General features: G+C 45.1%; 1 protein-coding gene across 1 annotated transcript in view; it reads right to left on the bottom strand.

The window, feature by feature from the left end:
• DYSF (dysferlin) overlaps positions 1 to 18,427 on the bottom strand; it is a 178,004-nt gene that overhangs the window by 36,627 nt on the left and 122,950 nt on the right. The window contains 1 exon segment of the mRNA XM_087965743.1: positions 6,942 to 7,040. Within this exon segment, the coding sequence (XP_087821869.1) occupies positions 6,942 to 7,040 (99 nt within the window).

Below are 18,427 nucleotides of genomic sequence, written 5' to 3'. Positions count from 1 at the left end.
TTTCCGTTTAGAGAAAAACTTCCCTAGATCTCCCAGCTTGAACGCTGCTGGGAACCTGCTAGCAAGGCTGGAAGGAGGAGTCAAGCAAGGACCTAGCTTAGAATCCTTACACCGTTGCAAGAGGCATAAGCCTGACCTCTCCTTCCAGCCTAGCTGGCAGTTTCCCCACAGTTGCCCTCTCTAGGAAAATACACAACAGATCTTGAAGGCCACTGAGAGGTACCCAAGAGGTTCCCGGAAGGATGTAATATGATGGGCATATTAAGTCCAGCATCTACCTGACCATTTACCTGGGCCAGCATCTACCTGAGCATTTGCGCAAGACTTCCTTAACGAAGGAACAGAGGAATCAAAACTGGATCAGCCAAAGGTCCAACTATGTCTAACGTTTTGTTCCAGTCTTCAAAAGTCTGTGGAGCAACTCTATGACCAGGAGAGGCACCCACAAGGTACAAGGGCAGCCTGGGAATTATCCCAAGGTGCATCAAGGAGACAATTTAAGCAGGACTAGTTAACTCTTAAGTAACAGTGTCCAAATTTGGGGAAAATAGAGAGGTGGTGGGAAATGGCCAACAGCTGGTAGGTTTCTCGCAGGTGCTGGATCCAAAATGGAAGGCCAGTGACCTCTGTTGGTGGCCAGGACATCTTAATATTTAGAGCCAGTGTGACCCAGCCAAAGTTTCATTCTGCTGGCCACTCAGTATTGCGATTCTTGAGCTAATCAGAGGCCCAGATGTCTTATGAAGTTCAGTCCTGGAAGGAGGTCAAGACATTCCTAGCAAAGAACCCCAGAGGTGACAATGTGCATCTCCAAAGCAATGGCTTTCATGTCCCCCTCTCTCCCTCCCTCTCACACTCTTTTTGCCCCTCTTTCTCTTTCTCCCTCCCTCTCTCTTTCTCCTCTCTCTCTCTCTTCCTCTCTTTCTCCTTCTCACTCTTTCTACGTTTCTCTATCTCTTTTCCTCTTTCTCCCTTTTCTCTTTCTCTCTCCCCTCTCTCTTTCTCCCTTTCTCTCTCTTCCTCTCTCTCTCCTCTCTCTTTCTTTCTCCTCTCTTTCTCCTTCTCTCTCTTCCTTTCTTTCTCCCTTCCTCTCTCCTCTCTCTCTTTCTCCCTTTCCCTATCTCTCTTCCTCTCTTTCTCCCTGTTAGGGTTTTGAGATTAACCCCTAGCAGAGTATTGCAGCAGTAGTCAAGCCAGGCAACCAAACGAGAGCGGAAGGGCCCCAGAGTATACACACACTGAACACAAACACTGTTTGTAGTTTAAATAGTTTTTAATCCAGTTAGAGTTTAAGCATTGTCATTCAGTCCATTAAGTCATTCACAGTATTTCCATCCAGTAAGACTCACTAGTATAGTCCAAGTTAAGAGTCCTTGCAATATCTTTATCAGCCGATAAAGATATCTTCTCCTCCTCCGGTTTCACTCTCCAGAGAAACAAATGCTGGATATTCAGTAGACTTACGCAGTAAATCAGCAAACAGTAGCAAACAATAACAGTTCAGTCACAGGCACTCACAGTCAGTAATCACAGTTAGTCGCAGCAGCACACAGTTACAGTAGCACACAGTTACAGCCAGACAGACAGTCAGTAACAGACAGTAAGCTTTCCAGCTTCTAATGCTTCCTTATATTGTAACTTCTAACCGCACCCTTAATCGGCTAATTGCCTGCTGCATTGTGCTTAAAGTGATAAGCACTTAAACCATGATATCTAAGTTTTATATATTTATTCACCCAAACCATATTTGGTATCAATGTTATACCTAACATACTCCCCTTTTGGGTGAAATAAATATATAATACCTTTACAATCTTATCCCATATTTTTCACAACTCTCCTGGTGCTTACTGGCACCTTGGGCTTTAGTAAAATTATCAGCTAAATTGTCCTCCGACATACAGTATTCTAGCTGAATCATCTTACTTCTTACAGATTGTCTCACGTTTAGGTATCTTAGATCTGTATGCTTGCTCCTTGTTTTTACTCCAATATTTGTGGCCATTTGAATTGCTGCCTGATTATCTTCATGTATAATTATAGGATAATCTACAGTTATACCTATATCAATTAACATTTGTTTATACATTATTAACTCTGTACATAACAATGATAAACAGGAGAATTCTGCCTCCATAGTAGACAAACTTATATGCTGTTGTCTTATTGACTTCCAGCCTATTAATGTCTTACCCAGCATTATGGCTGTTCCTGAAGTCGACTTTCTAGTGTCTCTTTCAGATGCAAAGCTAGCATCTGCATAAGCACACAAAATTAAATCACCCTTTGGTTCTAAATACAATGAATAATTCATTGTCTTTTTAAGATATCTTAATATCCTCTTAGCTGCAATCCAGTGTCTTTCACATGGTGCAGAATTGAATCTGGCCAACTGATTCACGCAGTACGATATATCTGGTCTAGACCAATTACTAATATAACTCAAACTACCAATTAAAGATTGATAAATCACCTTATCAAACTCCGGGCTTTGTTCATCAGTGTTGCTAAACTCCTGACTCATTGGAGTCTTAGCTGGCTTACAAAGCTCCATCTTGTAATCTTTTAGCAATTTGCTTATCTTATCTTCCTGAGATATCTTAAAACCTTTCCGTGTTTTCTTTATATTCAAACCGAGATACTTCTTTATCTCCCCTAATTGCTTGATCTTTATTCTCTTTCCTAATGATGTTATTATTTTATTTGCTTCATCATTAGTTTCAGTTATCAATGCAATATCATCTGTGAATAGTAATAATAATGATACTTTCCCATTTGTCTCCCTCTTAAACAAACATGGATCGGCTAAACCAGATTTAAATCCTATATTGTCTAGTTCCTTTACAATATACTGGTTCCATTCATAGCCTGATTGTTTAAGACCATAGAGACTTTTCTTTAACAACCAACAATCATTATTATCCTTATTTTCACTTTTAATACCAACAGGTTTTTTCATATAAATAATATGTTTTAATGGGGCGTGCAAGTAAGCAGTTTCCACATCTAGATGGTTAACTATATAGTTTTTACTAGCTGCCCACACTAAAGCTGCTCTCAAGGTTGCTGCCTTAAGACTAGGTGCAAACACCTCATCATAGTCATTAGCATTCTGCCTAAAACCTTGGGCTACTAACCTTGCCTTATGGATTAAATTACCATCTTTATCTGTTTTTATCTTAAATATCCATTTGCAGCTAATGGATTTCTTTCCTACAGGTAATTTGGCATTCTCATACACCTTCATATCACTTAATGAATTCAGTTCCTTATTCATTGCTGCATACCATTTTACTTTTTCCTTAGTAGGATACTTTTTAATTTCTTCAACAGAATTAGGAACTTGATTAATCTGGCACACTGTGTTAGCCTGGTACCTATCAGGCGGTCTAGATACACGTGTAGTTCTTCTGGGAATTACAGGGCTTACAGGAGGACTTTGTTGAACTACTACCTGTTCATCTTCCTCATCCTGTTCAGCTATTGAATCTGTTTCTTCCTTTATGGGCACTATTTCATCCTGTATTTGTCTCTTTACTTTATTTTTAAAGTTACAGGGATAACTAATGGGATTTCTATAGGATTCAATAATTACATCTTTATTGGCATCCTGTTCTAATTTCTCCCATCCTTCATGTTCTAGAAATTGGGCACTAGCACTACATAACACTTTAGATGTGCCTTTCTCCCAAAATCTATATGCCCTATGGTTTGCCTGATAACCAACGAAGAAAAATCTTTTAGCTCTATGTTGCCCTTTTTTCCTGAGTTGTGCAGGAATATGCACCCATGCTGGTGCACCAAATGTGTGCAGGTAACTTAGGTTAGGTTTCCTGCCATGCCATCTGGTAAATGGTATTTCACCTGTTGTTGTATTAACAACGTTGTTCAATATGTTATTAGCACACATTGTAGCCTCCCCCCACAAAGAATCAGGTAACCCAGAATCATTTAACATTGTTCTAACCATTGCCTGTAGTGTTTGGCCTCTTCTTTCAATAAAAGCATTATGTTCTGGCCTGTATGGAGCAGACTTCTTATGCTCTATTCCAGCTACCTTAAGTCTGTTCTGGAATTTGTTATTAATAAATTCCGTGCCATTATCTGTCACCAGGGTTATCAGTTGTCGTTTAGACTTTCTTTCAGCAAACCTAAGCCAATTGAAAAAATGTTGATATGTTTCAGTTTTGCTTTTCATTAAATAGCAAAACCCATATCTAGAATAATGGTCCATAATGCTCAGTATATATCTAGCACCCCCATACTGGGTTTCTTTGGACCTATTATGTCTGCAAATACTACTTCTAAAGGTTCTTTTGTTTTGAAACCATTTAGCCTATTTGCAGGCAATACCTTGCTCTTATCTTCACAGCAAACATTACAACGCAAATATTTATCACAAGGTTTTAACCTTATTCCTTCAGATAACTCAACTGTACGTTTTAGCATTTTAAAATTTACATGCCCCAAACGCCTATGCAATAAATGGATACATTCATCATGAGGCTTTGTATTATTAAATACAGTTTGAGCCTCCCCTTTCTTACTATTATCTAATACATATAATGTTCCATTTAAAGCTGCAGTTACCCTTTTGTTATCTTTTTCAATTATGCAATTATTATCTTTAAAAGTAATTACATAACCTAATTTATCTAATACCCTTACTGAAAGCAAATTAAACTTTAGTTGGGGTACATACAACATTTTTATATCCTGGTTTATGTACGGACAACGTGCAAAACCTTGACCTTTCGCTTTCAGGTTCCAGCCATTGGCAAGAGATATATGTTGAGAACTTTTAGACATTTTTATAAATTTTGTCTTATCTCTTGTGATGCAGTGGGATGCGCCACTGTCAACCACCCATAAATTATTCTTCACATCAGAGTTGCTAAACGTGGCTAGTTCAAATGCTTTCTTTGGCTTTTTTTACATTCTGGCTTTTTCTCTTTTTGCAGAATCTTGCCAAATGTCCTCTGCCTCCACAATTAAAACACTTTTTAATTGTGTATGCTGTTGAAGATAAATTCTCTTCTTCCAGGTGCTTTACTTTGCTTTGCTGGTTTCTTTCAAGCTTTGAAGATAATCTCTCTTCTTTCTTATCTTCTCTCAGCTCGTCACGCTCACGCCTTCTTCTGGCTTCTTCTAGTAGCCTGCCTGTAATCTCGGTTAATGAGAGGCTTTCTTTTGGCAATACCTCTAACGAAGTCACATAGTCATCATAGCTTTGATCTAATGAAGATAATATTATGTAGACTTGTTGCAGTTCATTAAATATAAGCTCTTTTTCTTGCAAATCTTGAAAAATGCTCTTCATACAGTTTAAATGAACTAACATATCTCCATTCCTCTGAAGATGCGTTCGAAAAAGCTTCCGTGTAAGATTTATATGTGCTCCTACACTGTCCCGAACATAAATCTTCCTGAGGTTCTCCCAGCAGTTTGCAGCATTTTCTTCTCCACGAATATGGACAAGCTGCTGATCACAGAGAGTCAGTCCTATGATGCATAAAGCCTGCTCATTTTTCAGTTTAAAGTCTTGTAACTTTTCTTTATCATCATCATTAGCAGGATCCCAGCTACTCACATCTGGTGGGTTTGCTATAATGTCCCACAAACCTTCTTTGCGTAGAAGTAAACTACATTTCATTGACCATGAAACATAGTTTGTTCCATCCAGCCTGGATATCATGGACAGTTGTGACAAATTTACTTGTGCCATTACTCTTCAGATATTTTGACTATTTTAAACTAATTAAAACAGTTTGTTTTTACAGTAATGTGCAACTCACACCAACTCTCTCTGCTATATCCTGGTTAGTTAGACTATGCTGCTGGGCCCATAACCAATGTTAGGGTTTTGAGATTAACCCCTAGCAGAGTATTGCAGCAGTAGTCAAGCCAGGCAACCAAACGAGAGCGGAAGGGCCCCAGAGTATACACACACTGAACACAAACACTGTTTGTAGTTTAAATAGTTTTTAATCCAGTTAGAGTTTAAGCATTGTCATTCAGTCCATTAAGTCATTCACAGTATTTCCATCCAGTAAGACTCACTAGTATAGTCCAAGTTAAGAGTCCTTGCAATATCTTTATCAGCCGATAAAGATATCTTCTCCTCCTCCGGTTTCACTCTCCAGAGAAACAAACGCTGGATATTCAGTAGACTTACGCAGTAAATCAGCAAACAGTAGCAAACAATAACAGTTCAGTCACAGGCACTCACAGTCAGTAATCACAGTTAGTCGCAGCAGCACACAGTTACAGTAGCACACAGTTACAGCCAGACAGACAGTCAGTAACAGACAGTAAGCTTTCCAGCTTCTAATGCTTCCTTATATTGTAACTTCTAACCGCACCCTTAATCGGCTAATTGCCTGCTGCATTGTGCTTAAAGTGATAAGCACTTAAACCATGATATCTAAGTTTTATATATTTATTCACCCAAACCATATTTGGTATCAATGTTATACCTAACACTCCCTCTCTTTCCTCTCTCTCTTTCTCCCTTTCTCTATCTCTCTTCCTCTCTTTTCCCTTTCTCTCTCTCCTTCTCTCTTTCTCTTCTCTCTTTCTCCTTCTCTCTCTTCTTCTTTCTCCCTCCCTCTTCTCTCTCTTTCTCCTTTTCTCTCTCTTCCTCTTTCTCACTCTCTCTTTCTCCTTCTCTCTCTTCCTCTCTTTCTCCCTCCCTCTCTTCTCTCTCTCTTTCTCCTTTTCTCTCTCTTCCTCTTTCTCACTCTCACTCTCTCTCTTTCTCCTTCTCTCTCTTCCTCTCTTTCTCCCTCCCTCTCTTCTCTCTCTCTTTCTCCCTTTCTCTATCTCTCTTCCTCTTTCCTCCCAACTTTCTCTCTCTTACTCTTTTTTTTCTCCGCCTCTCTCCTTCTTTCTCCCCTCCCCCTCTCACACACGCACACCACAGGTGCTATCCAAGGTTTTACCTTGAGGGTGTCAAAGCCTTTCTCCAGATAGGTGCCACATTTCTCCCGCTCACCCGTGGACGCGTAGAATTTGCTCCACCAGTCGATGAACTCTTCTTCCTGGAAATGAAACAGGACCCAACACCTCAGTTATTATCCCGAGACCATCCAAGACCATCTGCTCTACAGCACATGGAGCATTTCAACCAAGGCTTCAAAGCGTGGCTCAGCTTTTTCCAAGCTGTGCCTTCCGGATGTTTTAAAAGTCAAATCCTATAACTCCACAACGGCGCCTATGCTGGCTGGCGATGATGGAAGATGGCCTCTATCATAGATGAGGCAATCCAGGTTGGGAAACAATGGACTTGACACCCGAAGAGGTGAGATTCTCATGTTTTATAAAAGTCAGAAGGGACAGATCATGTTGGATTGGCAGAATATCAGCAGGGCATCCTAAAGAGGCCATATCTCATGGTGCATCTCTGGCTTAAGGGCCAGGCTGGGCTTGAAGGGAGAGTCAGAATAAAGGAAAATATTTGTAGCCCAGGGTTAAAACTAGGGGTGTGAGGCGCTCTCCGAGCTGGGTTGTTTCCTTGCAGGCCTTTCATGACCCAACTATATAACATCATCAGTGCTAGTAGGGAGTGGGATCTACTATCAATTTATATTCTAGTGATTTGCTCATCCTACCAACACTGACAGGGCAAGCCACTAGAATATAAATTGAGAGAAGACCCCACTCCCTACTAGCACTGATGATGTTATATAGTTGGGCACCAATGACCCCACAGCCCCCCTCCCTCCTCTTAAAACCTGATTCCTTTCTAGCACTGATGATGTTACCTAGTTGGGTCATGAAACGTCTGCAAGAAAACAACTAAGTTCAGAAAGCACCATGGGCCCCACAGTCCTCCTCCTCCTCCTCCTCCTCCTCCTCCTCCTCCTCCTCCTCCTCCTCCTCCTCTCTTCAAACCCTACCACCTTCTACAACTGATGATGCTACCTAGTTGGGTCATGAAACGTCTGCAAGAAAACAACTAAGTTCAGAAAGCACCATGGGCCCTACAGTCCTCCTCCTCCTCCTCCTCTTTTCAAACCCTACCACCTTCTACAACTGATGATGCTACCTAGTTGGGTCATGAAATGTCTGCAAGAAAACAACTAAGTTCAGAAAGCACCATGGGCCCCGCAGTCCTCCTCCTCCTCTCTTCAAACCCTACCACCTTCTACAACTGATGATGCTACCTAGTTGGGTCATGAAATGTCTGCAAGAAAACAACTAAGTTCAGAAAAGCAGCATGGGCGCTACAATCCTCCTCCTCCTCCTCCTCTCTTCAAACCCTACCACCTTCTACAACTGATGATGTTGCCTAGTTGGGTCATGAAACGTCTGCAAGAAAACAACTAAGTTCAGAAAGCACCATGGGCCCCACAGTCCTCCTCCTCCTCCTCCTCCTCTCTTCAAACCCTACCACCTTCTACAACTGATGATGCTACCTAGTTGGGTCATGAAACGTCTGCAAGAAAACAACTAAGTTCAGAAAGCACCATGGGCCCCGCAGTCCTCCTCCTCCTCCTCCTCTCTTCAAACCCTACCACCTTCTACAACTGATGATGCTACCTAGTTGGGTCATGAAATGTCTGCAAGAAAACAACTAAGTTCAGAAAGCACCATGGGCCCCACAGTCCTCCTCCTCCTCCTCCTCTCTTCAAACCCTGCCCCCTTCTAGCACTGATGATGTTGCCTAGTTGGGTCATGAAATGTCTGCAAGAAAACAACTAAGTTCAGAAAGCACCATGGGCCCCGCAGTCCTCTTCCTCCTCCTCTTCTTCCTCCTCCTCCTCCTCCTCCTCCTCTCTTCAAACCCTACCACCTTCTACAACTGATGATGCTACCTAGTTGGGTCATGAAACGTCTGCAAGAAAACAACTAAGTTCAGAAAGCACCATGGGCCCCGCAGTCCTCTTCCTCCTCCTCTTCCTCCTCTCTTCAAACTCTGCCCCCTTCTGGCACTGATGATGTTGCCTAGTTGGGTCATGAAACGCCTTCAAGGAAACAGCCAAGCCCGTAGAGGACCAAGGACCCCTCGGAGTCAGAAGGAGCTGGGAATGATCAAGGTGCCCTGGAGACCCACTCAGCAGAAAGCAAGCCTTTCCTTTATAACCCCCCCCTTCTTTTTAAATAGCTAACTCTTCCGAAATTGATTGAAACCACAAAGGGGCAATTTGTATCTCGCGAAACATTCCTCCGCCAATAAATGACTCATTTTAGAATTCCACAAAATTCCATCATGCTAAGCTCATCAAGAAGCCACAATTCTGGGTTTATAGAGTTTGACTGCAAGCCAGCCCTGCAACATTCCTACTTCAGTCATCTTCTGGGGGGGGGGAGGGGGCACCCAACCTGACTCTCTGCCCCCTCCCATTTCTTCCCAGAAAAAAAAACGACACGCATTTCCACTTTCTTTCCCCAGGTCTCTGTTTTTCATCCAGAAAACTCCTCTCCGGCCGAAATGGCTTTCTGATGACATTTTGGAGGTGCCACATGATCAAGAAAGCCCCTTCTGGAATTTGATGCTTTAGAATGGAATGGAATGGAATGGAAGGGAATGGAAGGGAAGAGAAGAGAAGAGAAGAGAAGAGAAGAGAAGAGAAGAGAAGAGAAGAGAAGAGAAGAGAAGAGAAGAGAAGAGAAGAGAAGAGAAGAGAAGAGAATATAGAAGAGAATATAGAATAGTATAGAACAGAATAGAATTTGAAAATAGAATAGAATAAATATTGGAATGTAGAATAGAATAGAATAGAATAGAATAGAATAGAATAGAATAGAATAGAATAGAATAGAATAGAATAGAATAGAATAGAATAGAATAGAATTCTTTATTGGCCAAATGTGATTGGACACACAAGGAATTTGTCTTGGTGCAAATGCTCTCAGTGTACATAAAAGAAAAGATACATTCATCAAGAGTCAAGAATCATGAGGTACAATATTTAATAATAGCCATTGGGTACAATAAGCAATCAAATCATACTAGGAAACAGTCAATATACTTTGTGGGCGGGGAACTTTGTGCTGGTTTCTGGAACGAGGTTGCCGAGAGGAAGGGGAAAAATGGGGTGCAATTTTGTGTCCTATGCTTAGATCGGACCGCAGGCGATCTAAGTTCCAGATCGTCCAAGGGCTTCCTTCTTGGAGGCCAATCACGTCACACACAGAGACACCAAGCCAGCACCTTCAGAAATCAGCTGCAGGTTGGACCATTCGCCAGAGATATGTGGCAGAACCACGCCATCCAACTTGACAGAGGGATGCAGAGACCACCCCACCATGAACTGTGGAGCTCAATTGGGTGGAAACTAACCCCCCCTCCAGACATCTCTGACAATGGTTCAACCATCAAGCTGCTTTCTGAAGATGCTGGCTTAGTGTCTTCGGGTGCTCCTCCAGAGATACATGGTAGAAGGAGACAATCCAACTTCGCGGAGGGACATTAAGACCACCCCAACTCCCTAAATCAACGATGAAACCTGGTTGGATGGAAGCGGAGGGCCCTCCCGCGATGAAGAAGGGGGAAGATTGGAGGCTCAAAGGGAAGCCGGTTAATATTTCACGGCAACTATTCCCGTGGAGAAATGCAGGAATGACTGTTAGACCAAGAAAAACTCAATCATGCTTGCTAAGGTTGACAAAAGGAAACAACAGTTCAAGGGCAGGACTGGAATGTCCTTGGAAGCCATACACGTTTTTTCTGGGGACAAATCAAGGTAGTCCATGCCAGTGGTGGAATTCAAAAACTTTTTCTGTGGGTGTGGCTTGGTGGGCGTGGCAGGGGAAGGATGCTTCAAAATCCCCCTTCCCTCCCCACCCCACTAACCTGCTTTCCAGCTCCCTTCTCCTGTGCAGGGCAACCAAAGGAGACCCAGCCAATCAGCTGGGACACAATGGGAGCCAGAGAAGAGATGGGGTTCATGGGGCCAGTCAGAGGTGGGATTGGCCGGTTCTCCAAACTACTCCAAATTTCTGCTACCGGTTCTCCAGAACTGGTCCGAACCAGCTGAATATCACCTCTGGTCCATGCCATCCCCAGGGACCCAACCCAACTAGGATGACACCTCCTTGCCTCCCCGATTCGTCCATGTTGAGGGGGACGTCAAGAGGACTATAGCGGAATAACAGAAGTTGGAAGGAACCTTGGAGGTCTTCTACTCCAGACTAGCAAGGGGACAAGCCAAGAAGCTGTCTTGATGCCTTTCCGCTCTTGGAGAAACATCTCAACGGACATGGCCTTGTATAAAACATCTCGCATCCATCCCATTTAGCTGAGGGCTTCAAGCGACAACGCTTGGCAGAAGGATCCTTCTGTGGTTCGGGAGCCCGGCCTTGGCAGCTCCACCCCACACAGGGAGCCCCGATGTGGTTACATCCACGGGAGGCCACCGCAGGAATGTGAGGCTGCCATCCCACTCTCTCGGCCCTGGGTATCAGCTATCCAGCTTCAGCTGGAGACACCCGATCCCGGTGACTATTCCAGGGAAGAGTAACTGGAGAGGCCATAAAATATCCCTCTCCGATGGGAGACTAGCAAGCACAGCAAATAACCAATTACTCCAAATAGTTTACAGATTTCGGCTTGCCTGGTTTCTGGCTCAGGTTTCTCGCGCTAACTTGTTGCTTAATGGCTTATTTGTGTTAGAGACAGCAGAAGGTCTGGCAGGATCCGCCATGCAAAAAAAACACCCCTCCGGAATCTTCAACTGAAGGGAAAGCCTCCTCCCAAAGTCAATCAATCAATCGGAATAGAGCCGGAAGGGACCTTAGAGGTCTTCTAGTCCAACCCCCTGCTCAAGCAGGAGAACCTATACGCAGGGGTGGGATTCAAAAATCCCAGCAACCGGTTCGCTGCCCGGTTGCTGGGTGGGCGGGGCTATGGTGGGCGGGGCCTAGCAGAACTTCCTGTTTCCGGCTTCCGGAGGGCCTCCAGAGCCCAGGGAAGCCATTTTTTGCCCTCCCAAGGGTCCAGAGGCCCAAAATGGCCTCCGGAGGCCCACCAGAAGCTGGAAATAGGCCCATTTTTCCACTTCCGGTTTTTCTGGGAAGGGCATTTTTCACCCTCCCAAGGGTCCAGAGGCCTCCCCCAGGCCTCTGGGAGGGTGAAAACGGCTTCCCCACAGGCTCTGGAGGCCTTCCAGAAGCCGGAAACAGACCCGTTTCCAGACTTTCCCAGAAGGCCCATTTTTCCCCCCCTCTCAGAGCCTCCACACGGACCCTGTACTTACCTCCATCGAAAATGGGCCACATGGAGATTCCTGGGAGGGAGGGGGAAGGAGGGGCGGGGCCAGCCGAAATACCGGTTCGGTGAACCAGCTGTAACTTTGACATCCGGTTCGCCCAAACCGGTCCGAACCGGTAGAATCCCAGCCCTGCCTATACGGTTTCAGACAAACGGCTGTCCAATTCTCTTCTTCAAAACCTCCAGTGATGGAGCACCGACAAGGTCTGAAGGCAGCCCGTTCCACCTCAGGAAGTTTCTTCTTACTTCCAGGTTGCTTGTCTCCTCGATTAGTCTTCTGACATGAACAAGATTATTCTTCCAATTTTTTTCTCCCCAGTTCATTAAGAAAGGTGTTCCGCTTGGAAGAATTGAGGGGCGGGAGGGTTTCTGAAGAGAGCTTCAGGTATACAAACAAACCAGGCTTATGAAGCCAGTCCCAACGGGTTGAAACCACACTGTCCCCTGACTTGTAAATCATGGCTTACAAACATGGGTGGTTGCATTCACACAATGTACCAAGCCAACACCCAACCGATCATCTCATCCGTAAGGTGGCAGGAAGTCTGGCCAACAAATCCCAGTTATGAATTCAACTGGGGCATCCCTTCACCACTGGAACACCTCATGACATCTCTGGGACAACCCATAACATCACTGGAACACTCCATCACACCCACAGGGCAAGGCACTGTATATAAATGACAGCAAACCCCACTCCCTTCTAGCACTGATGATGTTACCTAGCTGGGTCATGAAACGTCTGCAAGGAAACCACCAAACTCAGAAAGCACCAAGGACCCCACACTCCTCCTCCTTAAACCCCACTCCTTTAAGCACTGATAATGTCACCAAGTTTGGTCATGAAACGTCTGCCAGAAAACCACCAAGCTCAGAGAGCGTCAAGGACCCGACAGTTCTTTTCCTCCTCCTCCTCCTCCTCCTCCTCCTCCTTGCAAACTCCTTCTAGCACTGATGATCTGTAGAGATTCTCAGTCACCCAGCTCATGGTTCTCCCAAAGGTGCTTTTAAATTTCAGGAGGCAACTGGACTTTCTTGTTTTTTCTTTGAAGAGGTTTCCCTTCTCATCCAAGAAGCTTCTTCAGCTCTGACCGGATGGTGGGGAAGGGAAGGATTGATATTCCTTGCAGACAGCTGTTCATTTGCATCCTTTTAGAGGGTCATTGAGGCTGCTTGGAGGTTTATCTGTGTCCTCAGGGTCACCTGAGCAGCGCGAATGGTTCCTGCAGCCTGCAAATTTTTTTGAAGCACCTCCAAGTGGCCTCAAGGACCCTCTATAAAAGATGCCAATGACCCGCTGTCTGCAAGGAAAATAAATCCTCCCCCCCCCCCCCCACACTATCCTGTCAGAGCTGAAGAAGCTTCTTGGCTGAGAAGCAAAATGTCTTCAAAGAAAGAACCAGAAAGTCCAGTTGCCTCCTTAAAAAAAAAAGCACCTTCGGGATGAAATGTCTTCAAGAAAACCACCAAGCTCAGAGAGCACCCAGGGGCCCACAGTTCAACCCTGAGCTGCAAATATTTTTCTTTTTTTCTTTTTGTCTTCCTCTTATTTTTACCTTCCTTGAGATTGTTTTGATTTTTCAAGCTGAGTTCTTTCTCATGGTTGACTAACAAAGAGGAATCTCTGCGTTTCTCCAGCCGTTGGCATTTCCACCTTCCCCTCGGTCACTCCCTTCCAGTTCTGCCATTCTGACATGCAATCTTGACATCTGGCTACAGCAACCATGGCTTGTTCTGGCTGCTTCTCAGCCCCTGGAGCTCTGAAGTCTGTTTTCTCTTCCCATCAAGCAGTCAAGAGCGAAGAAACGCTCCTTGGCTTGGTTGCGTCGTCCTACTGGCCCCAACTATCTGGCTTGCCTCTTACCAGGAGTCCAGGTGGCCATTCGTATGCACACAAAAGGAACCCACACCCAGTCTGTGGGGCTTCTCCACCATCCAGGTCACAGTTGTCCCAAAGGTGCTTTTCTCAAAGGCAACTGGACTTCCTTGGTTGTTTTCCTTGAAAAGGTTTTGCTTCTACAGAGGAATGACGGAGTCTGTCATCGGCACCTCTATCTCTGTCTGGTTTGGTTCTGCAACCCAACAGGGCAGACACAGACTTCAGAGAGTAATTAGGACTTCAGAAGAAACAATTACTACCAACCTGCCTTCCATCGAGGACCTGTATCCTGCACGAGTCAAAAAGAGAGCTGTGAAAATATCTACAGACCCCTCACATCCTGGACATAAACTGTTTCAACTCCTTCCCTCAAAACGACGCTATAGAGCCCTGCACACCAGAACAACTAGACACAAGGACCATTTTTCCCCGAACACCATCACTCTGCTAAACAAATAATTCCCTCAACACTGCCCAACTATTTACAAAGTGTGCACTACTATTACTATTCATCTTCTCATCACTCCTTCTCATCATCCCCTCCCACTTGTGACTGTATGGCTGTAACTTTGTCTCTTGTATCCTTACGATTTATATTGACTGTTTCCTAGTATGATTTGATTGCTTATTGTACCCTATGACTATATTCTATTTACTATATACCCCATGACTATATAACCCTATGACTATTATTAAGTCATGTACCTGATGATTCTTGACTCTTGACTAATGTATCTTTTCTTTTATGTACACTGAGAGCATTTCCACCAAGACCAATTCCTTGTGTGTCCAATCACACTTGGCCAATAAAAGAATTCTATTCTATTCTCTATTCTCATCCAAGAAGCTTCTTCAGCTCTAACTGAAGTTCTAACTCTAATGAGATAGAACGAAAGAAGCCTCTTGGATGAGAAGTGAAACCTTTTCAAGGAAAAAGAAAGAAAGTCCATTTGACTCCTGGAAACCCACTTTTGGGACGCCTCCCACAGATGTCCATACCTCCCAGCACCCTAATTAATCTATGAGGCAGCCCTTAGTATTCCCCTACCAATGTCTGCTTGTTAGATGTGTGTCACACCTGTTCTCCGGAAACTCAAAGTGCCTTGCGTGGGGAGAACATCCCTTTATTTTGTTCCTCAGTCATATGCTTAAGACATAATGATTGGCCCAAAGTCACTTTCCTGGGCCTTCATCCCTCAGTCACGCTGGTCCTCCGTCACTGTACAGGTTTGTCCTCGACTTACCACAGTTCATTTGCTGACTGTTCAAAGTTACAATGGCACTGAAAAAAAGTGACTTATGGCCAGAGGTAGTATTCAGCTGGTTCTGACCAGTTCCGGAGAAATTTAGAGTAGTTGGGACAACTGGCCAATCCCTCCTCTGACTGTCCCCACCAACCCCATCTCTCCTCTGCCTCCCATTGAGTCCCAGCTGATTGGCTGGGTCTCCTTTGGTTGCCCTGCACAGGAGAAGGGAGCTGGAAAGCAGGTTAGTGGGGTAGGGAGGGAATGGGGATTTTGCAGTATATCCTTCCATTGTCACGCCCACCAAGTCACACCCACAAAATCTAGCCCCTTTACTAAAACACCCTGTTTCCTAGACTTGACTCAGGCTGCACTCACCCCACCTGCTAAACCACAAAAATCCTACCGGGGCTTAGTGTGCAATGCAAATTCAACCACATCTTTGTGAATACAGCCCAGGTGTGACAAGCTGACCTACAACATTCAGCCCTCTTTATATACCAAGAAACAGGAACTCAGCAGGAGGAAGCCAGGCAGCCATCCACCCATCCCAGAGGTGGGATTCAGCAGGTTCTGACCAGTTCTGGAGAACCAGCAGCAGGAATTTTGAGTAGTTCAGAGAACCGGCCAATCCTAACTCTCACTGGCCCAGGGGTGGGATTCAATTTTTTAAGAACCGGTTCTGTGGGCGTGGCTTAGGTGGTGGGCATGGCTTGGTGGTCATGTGACTGGGTGGACGTGGCTTGGTGGTCATGTTGTTCGCTGGGTGTGGCCAACTCAGTATCACTCACATCAAGGCACGCATCTCCTCGCCTGGCCTCTCATGACTGTGGGGATGCTGCAACAGTCGTAAGTGTGAAAAATGGTCATAAGTCACTTTTTCAGTGCCATTGTAACTTTGAATGGTCGCTCCACACAAGCAAAGTACCAGCAAAGGAGGGGGAAAAAAACTCCAGAAACATTCCTGAGACAGGAAGTCTAGTCTTGCCAAGAATGTAATAAGGGTTAACGGAGAGGCAGTTTCTGTAAGCAACACCAGAATGTTTCCTTCCTGCCTTCCTTACAGGATTAGGCCAATAATTTCTTCTAACAACCGGTTCTCCGAACTGCTTAGAATGTTAACAACCGGTTCTAGCGAATTGGTGTGAACTGGTAGAATCCCACCCCTGACTGGCCCCACCAACCCCCACTATTCTCTGCCTCCTGAATCCCAGCTGATCGGCTGGGTCTCCTTTGGTTGTGCCTGCACAGGAGAAGGGAGCTGAAAAGCAGATTAGTGGGGTAGGAAGGGAAGGGGAATTTTACAGTATCCTTCCCCTGCCATGTCCACCAAGCCACGCCCAAGCCACGCCCAAGCCACGCCCACAGAACCGGTAGTAAAAAAAAATTGAATCCCACTTCTGCTTGTGACCGTTTTCCACCATTAGGACCATGTCGTGTGATCAAAATTCAGGCACTTGGCCACCGATTCATATTTTTGATGGTGTCCCGGTGATCCCCTTTTGCGACCTTCTGACAAGCCAAGCCAACCTGGAAGCCAGATTCACTTAACAACCAAGGGGGCTAACTTAACAACTGCGGCGATTCACTTAAACATGGGGGCAGGAAAGATCATTAAAAAATGGGTCAAGTCTCCCTTAAGAAATGTCTCACTTAACCACAGAACTTCGGAGCTCAATTTTGGTCTTACGTCAAGGGCTATCTCTACACAATAAGCACAAGGCCTGGGCTAAGATCCCTTTGGGTGAGGCCACCAAAGGCTCAGCTCCACGGAGCAAGACCCTCAGATGCTGTCCACCACCCAGAACCTAGTTTCTTAGAGCTGGATGGGACCTCAGAGGTCTTCTAGTCCAACCCTGCTCTGCCCAACAACTGAATGAAAAACTGCTGGTGACCTTCTACTGCTGCACCATCGAGAGTATCTTAACTTACTGCACCTCTGGATGGTTTGCCAATTGCACAGGGGCAGATAGGACAGCGCTCCAGAGGGTTAACGTCATTGCCCAGAAGATCATGGGTTGCCCTCTCCCCTCTTTGGAAGAGCTTTATAGCTCCCGCTGCCTTAAGAAAGTTCAAAACATCCTCAAAGATCCATCTCATCCTGGGCACCCTTTTTTTGAACTATTACCATCTGGCAGACGGTACAGGATAATAATAGAAACAAGGGCAAACAGGCTGAAAAACAGCTTCTATCCCAGGGCAGTAGCTCTATTGAATTCTACTGTATAGTGCAATATTAATGCAATATCAAAGGTTTGAAATTCAATGTATATAGAATGTGAAGGACGTTGTCTGTTTTTGTTTTCATAGTCATCATGTACACTGAAGATGGTATTTAATTTCGTTGTACGAGGTGCAATGCCAATAAAGTAAAGTAAAAACCAAGGCAACAGACCTCATGCCATCTGGGACCAATGGTTGCCCAATCTCTTCTCGAAAAGAGATGGGGCATCCACAACTCCAGGAGGTGAGCCATGACTCTTTGCAAACCATGGGACCCAGATCCAGACTGAGGGCTGGATCGCGCAGCTGCACTCCCGATGCCTCAAGGTTCCCATTGTGAGCCATACACCCGATCAGGGGTGGGCTTCACAATTTTTTAGCAAGGGGGAACCTGCCTGGTTGCTGGGTGGGCGTGGCCAGGGTGGGCGTGGCCTAGTCAGCCTCCTGCATCACAGCAGGGGTGGGGCATTTTGCCTTCCCAAGGCTCTGGAGGCTTTTCTTGAGCCTCCAGGGGGGGGGGTGAAAATAGCCTCCTCGGGCTCCGGAGGCTCTCTGAAAGCCAGAAACAGGCCCATTTCCAGCCTTCCCAAACTTCCAGGAGGACTGTTTTTCGCCCTCTCTGAGCCTCTGCACATGCCCTGCACTTATGTGCATCCAAAATGGGCCATGTGGATATTCCTGGGAGGGGAGGGGAGGGGAGGGGAGGGGAGGGGTGGACGGGGCCACCCAGGAGTGGGATTTGGGGGTTCTCCAAACTGCACAGAATCTTAGCTACAGGGGTGGGATTCTACCAGTTCGCACCTATTCACTAGAACCGGTTGTTAACATTCTAAGCAGTTCGGAGAACCGGTTCTTAGAAGAAATTAC

The sequence above is a fragment of the Notechis scutatus genome, chromosome 4, assembly GCF_049901735.1.
Source record: "Notechis scutatus isolate UNSWTSFEM ecotype Mainland chromosome 4, rNotScu1.2, whole genome shotgun sequence".
Classification (NCBI taxonomy): domain Eukaryota; kingdom Metazoa; phylum Chordata; class Lepidosauria; order Squamata; family Elapidae; genus Notechis; species Notechis scutatus.
This window is presented reverse-complemented; position numbering and strand designations above follow the sequence as displayed.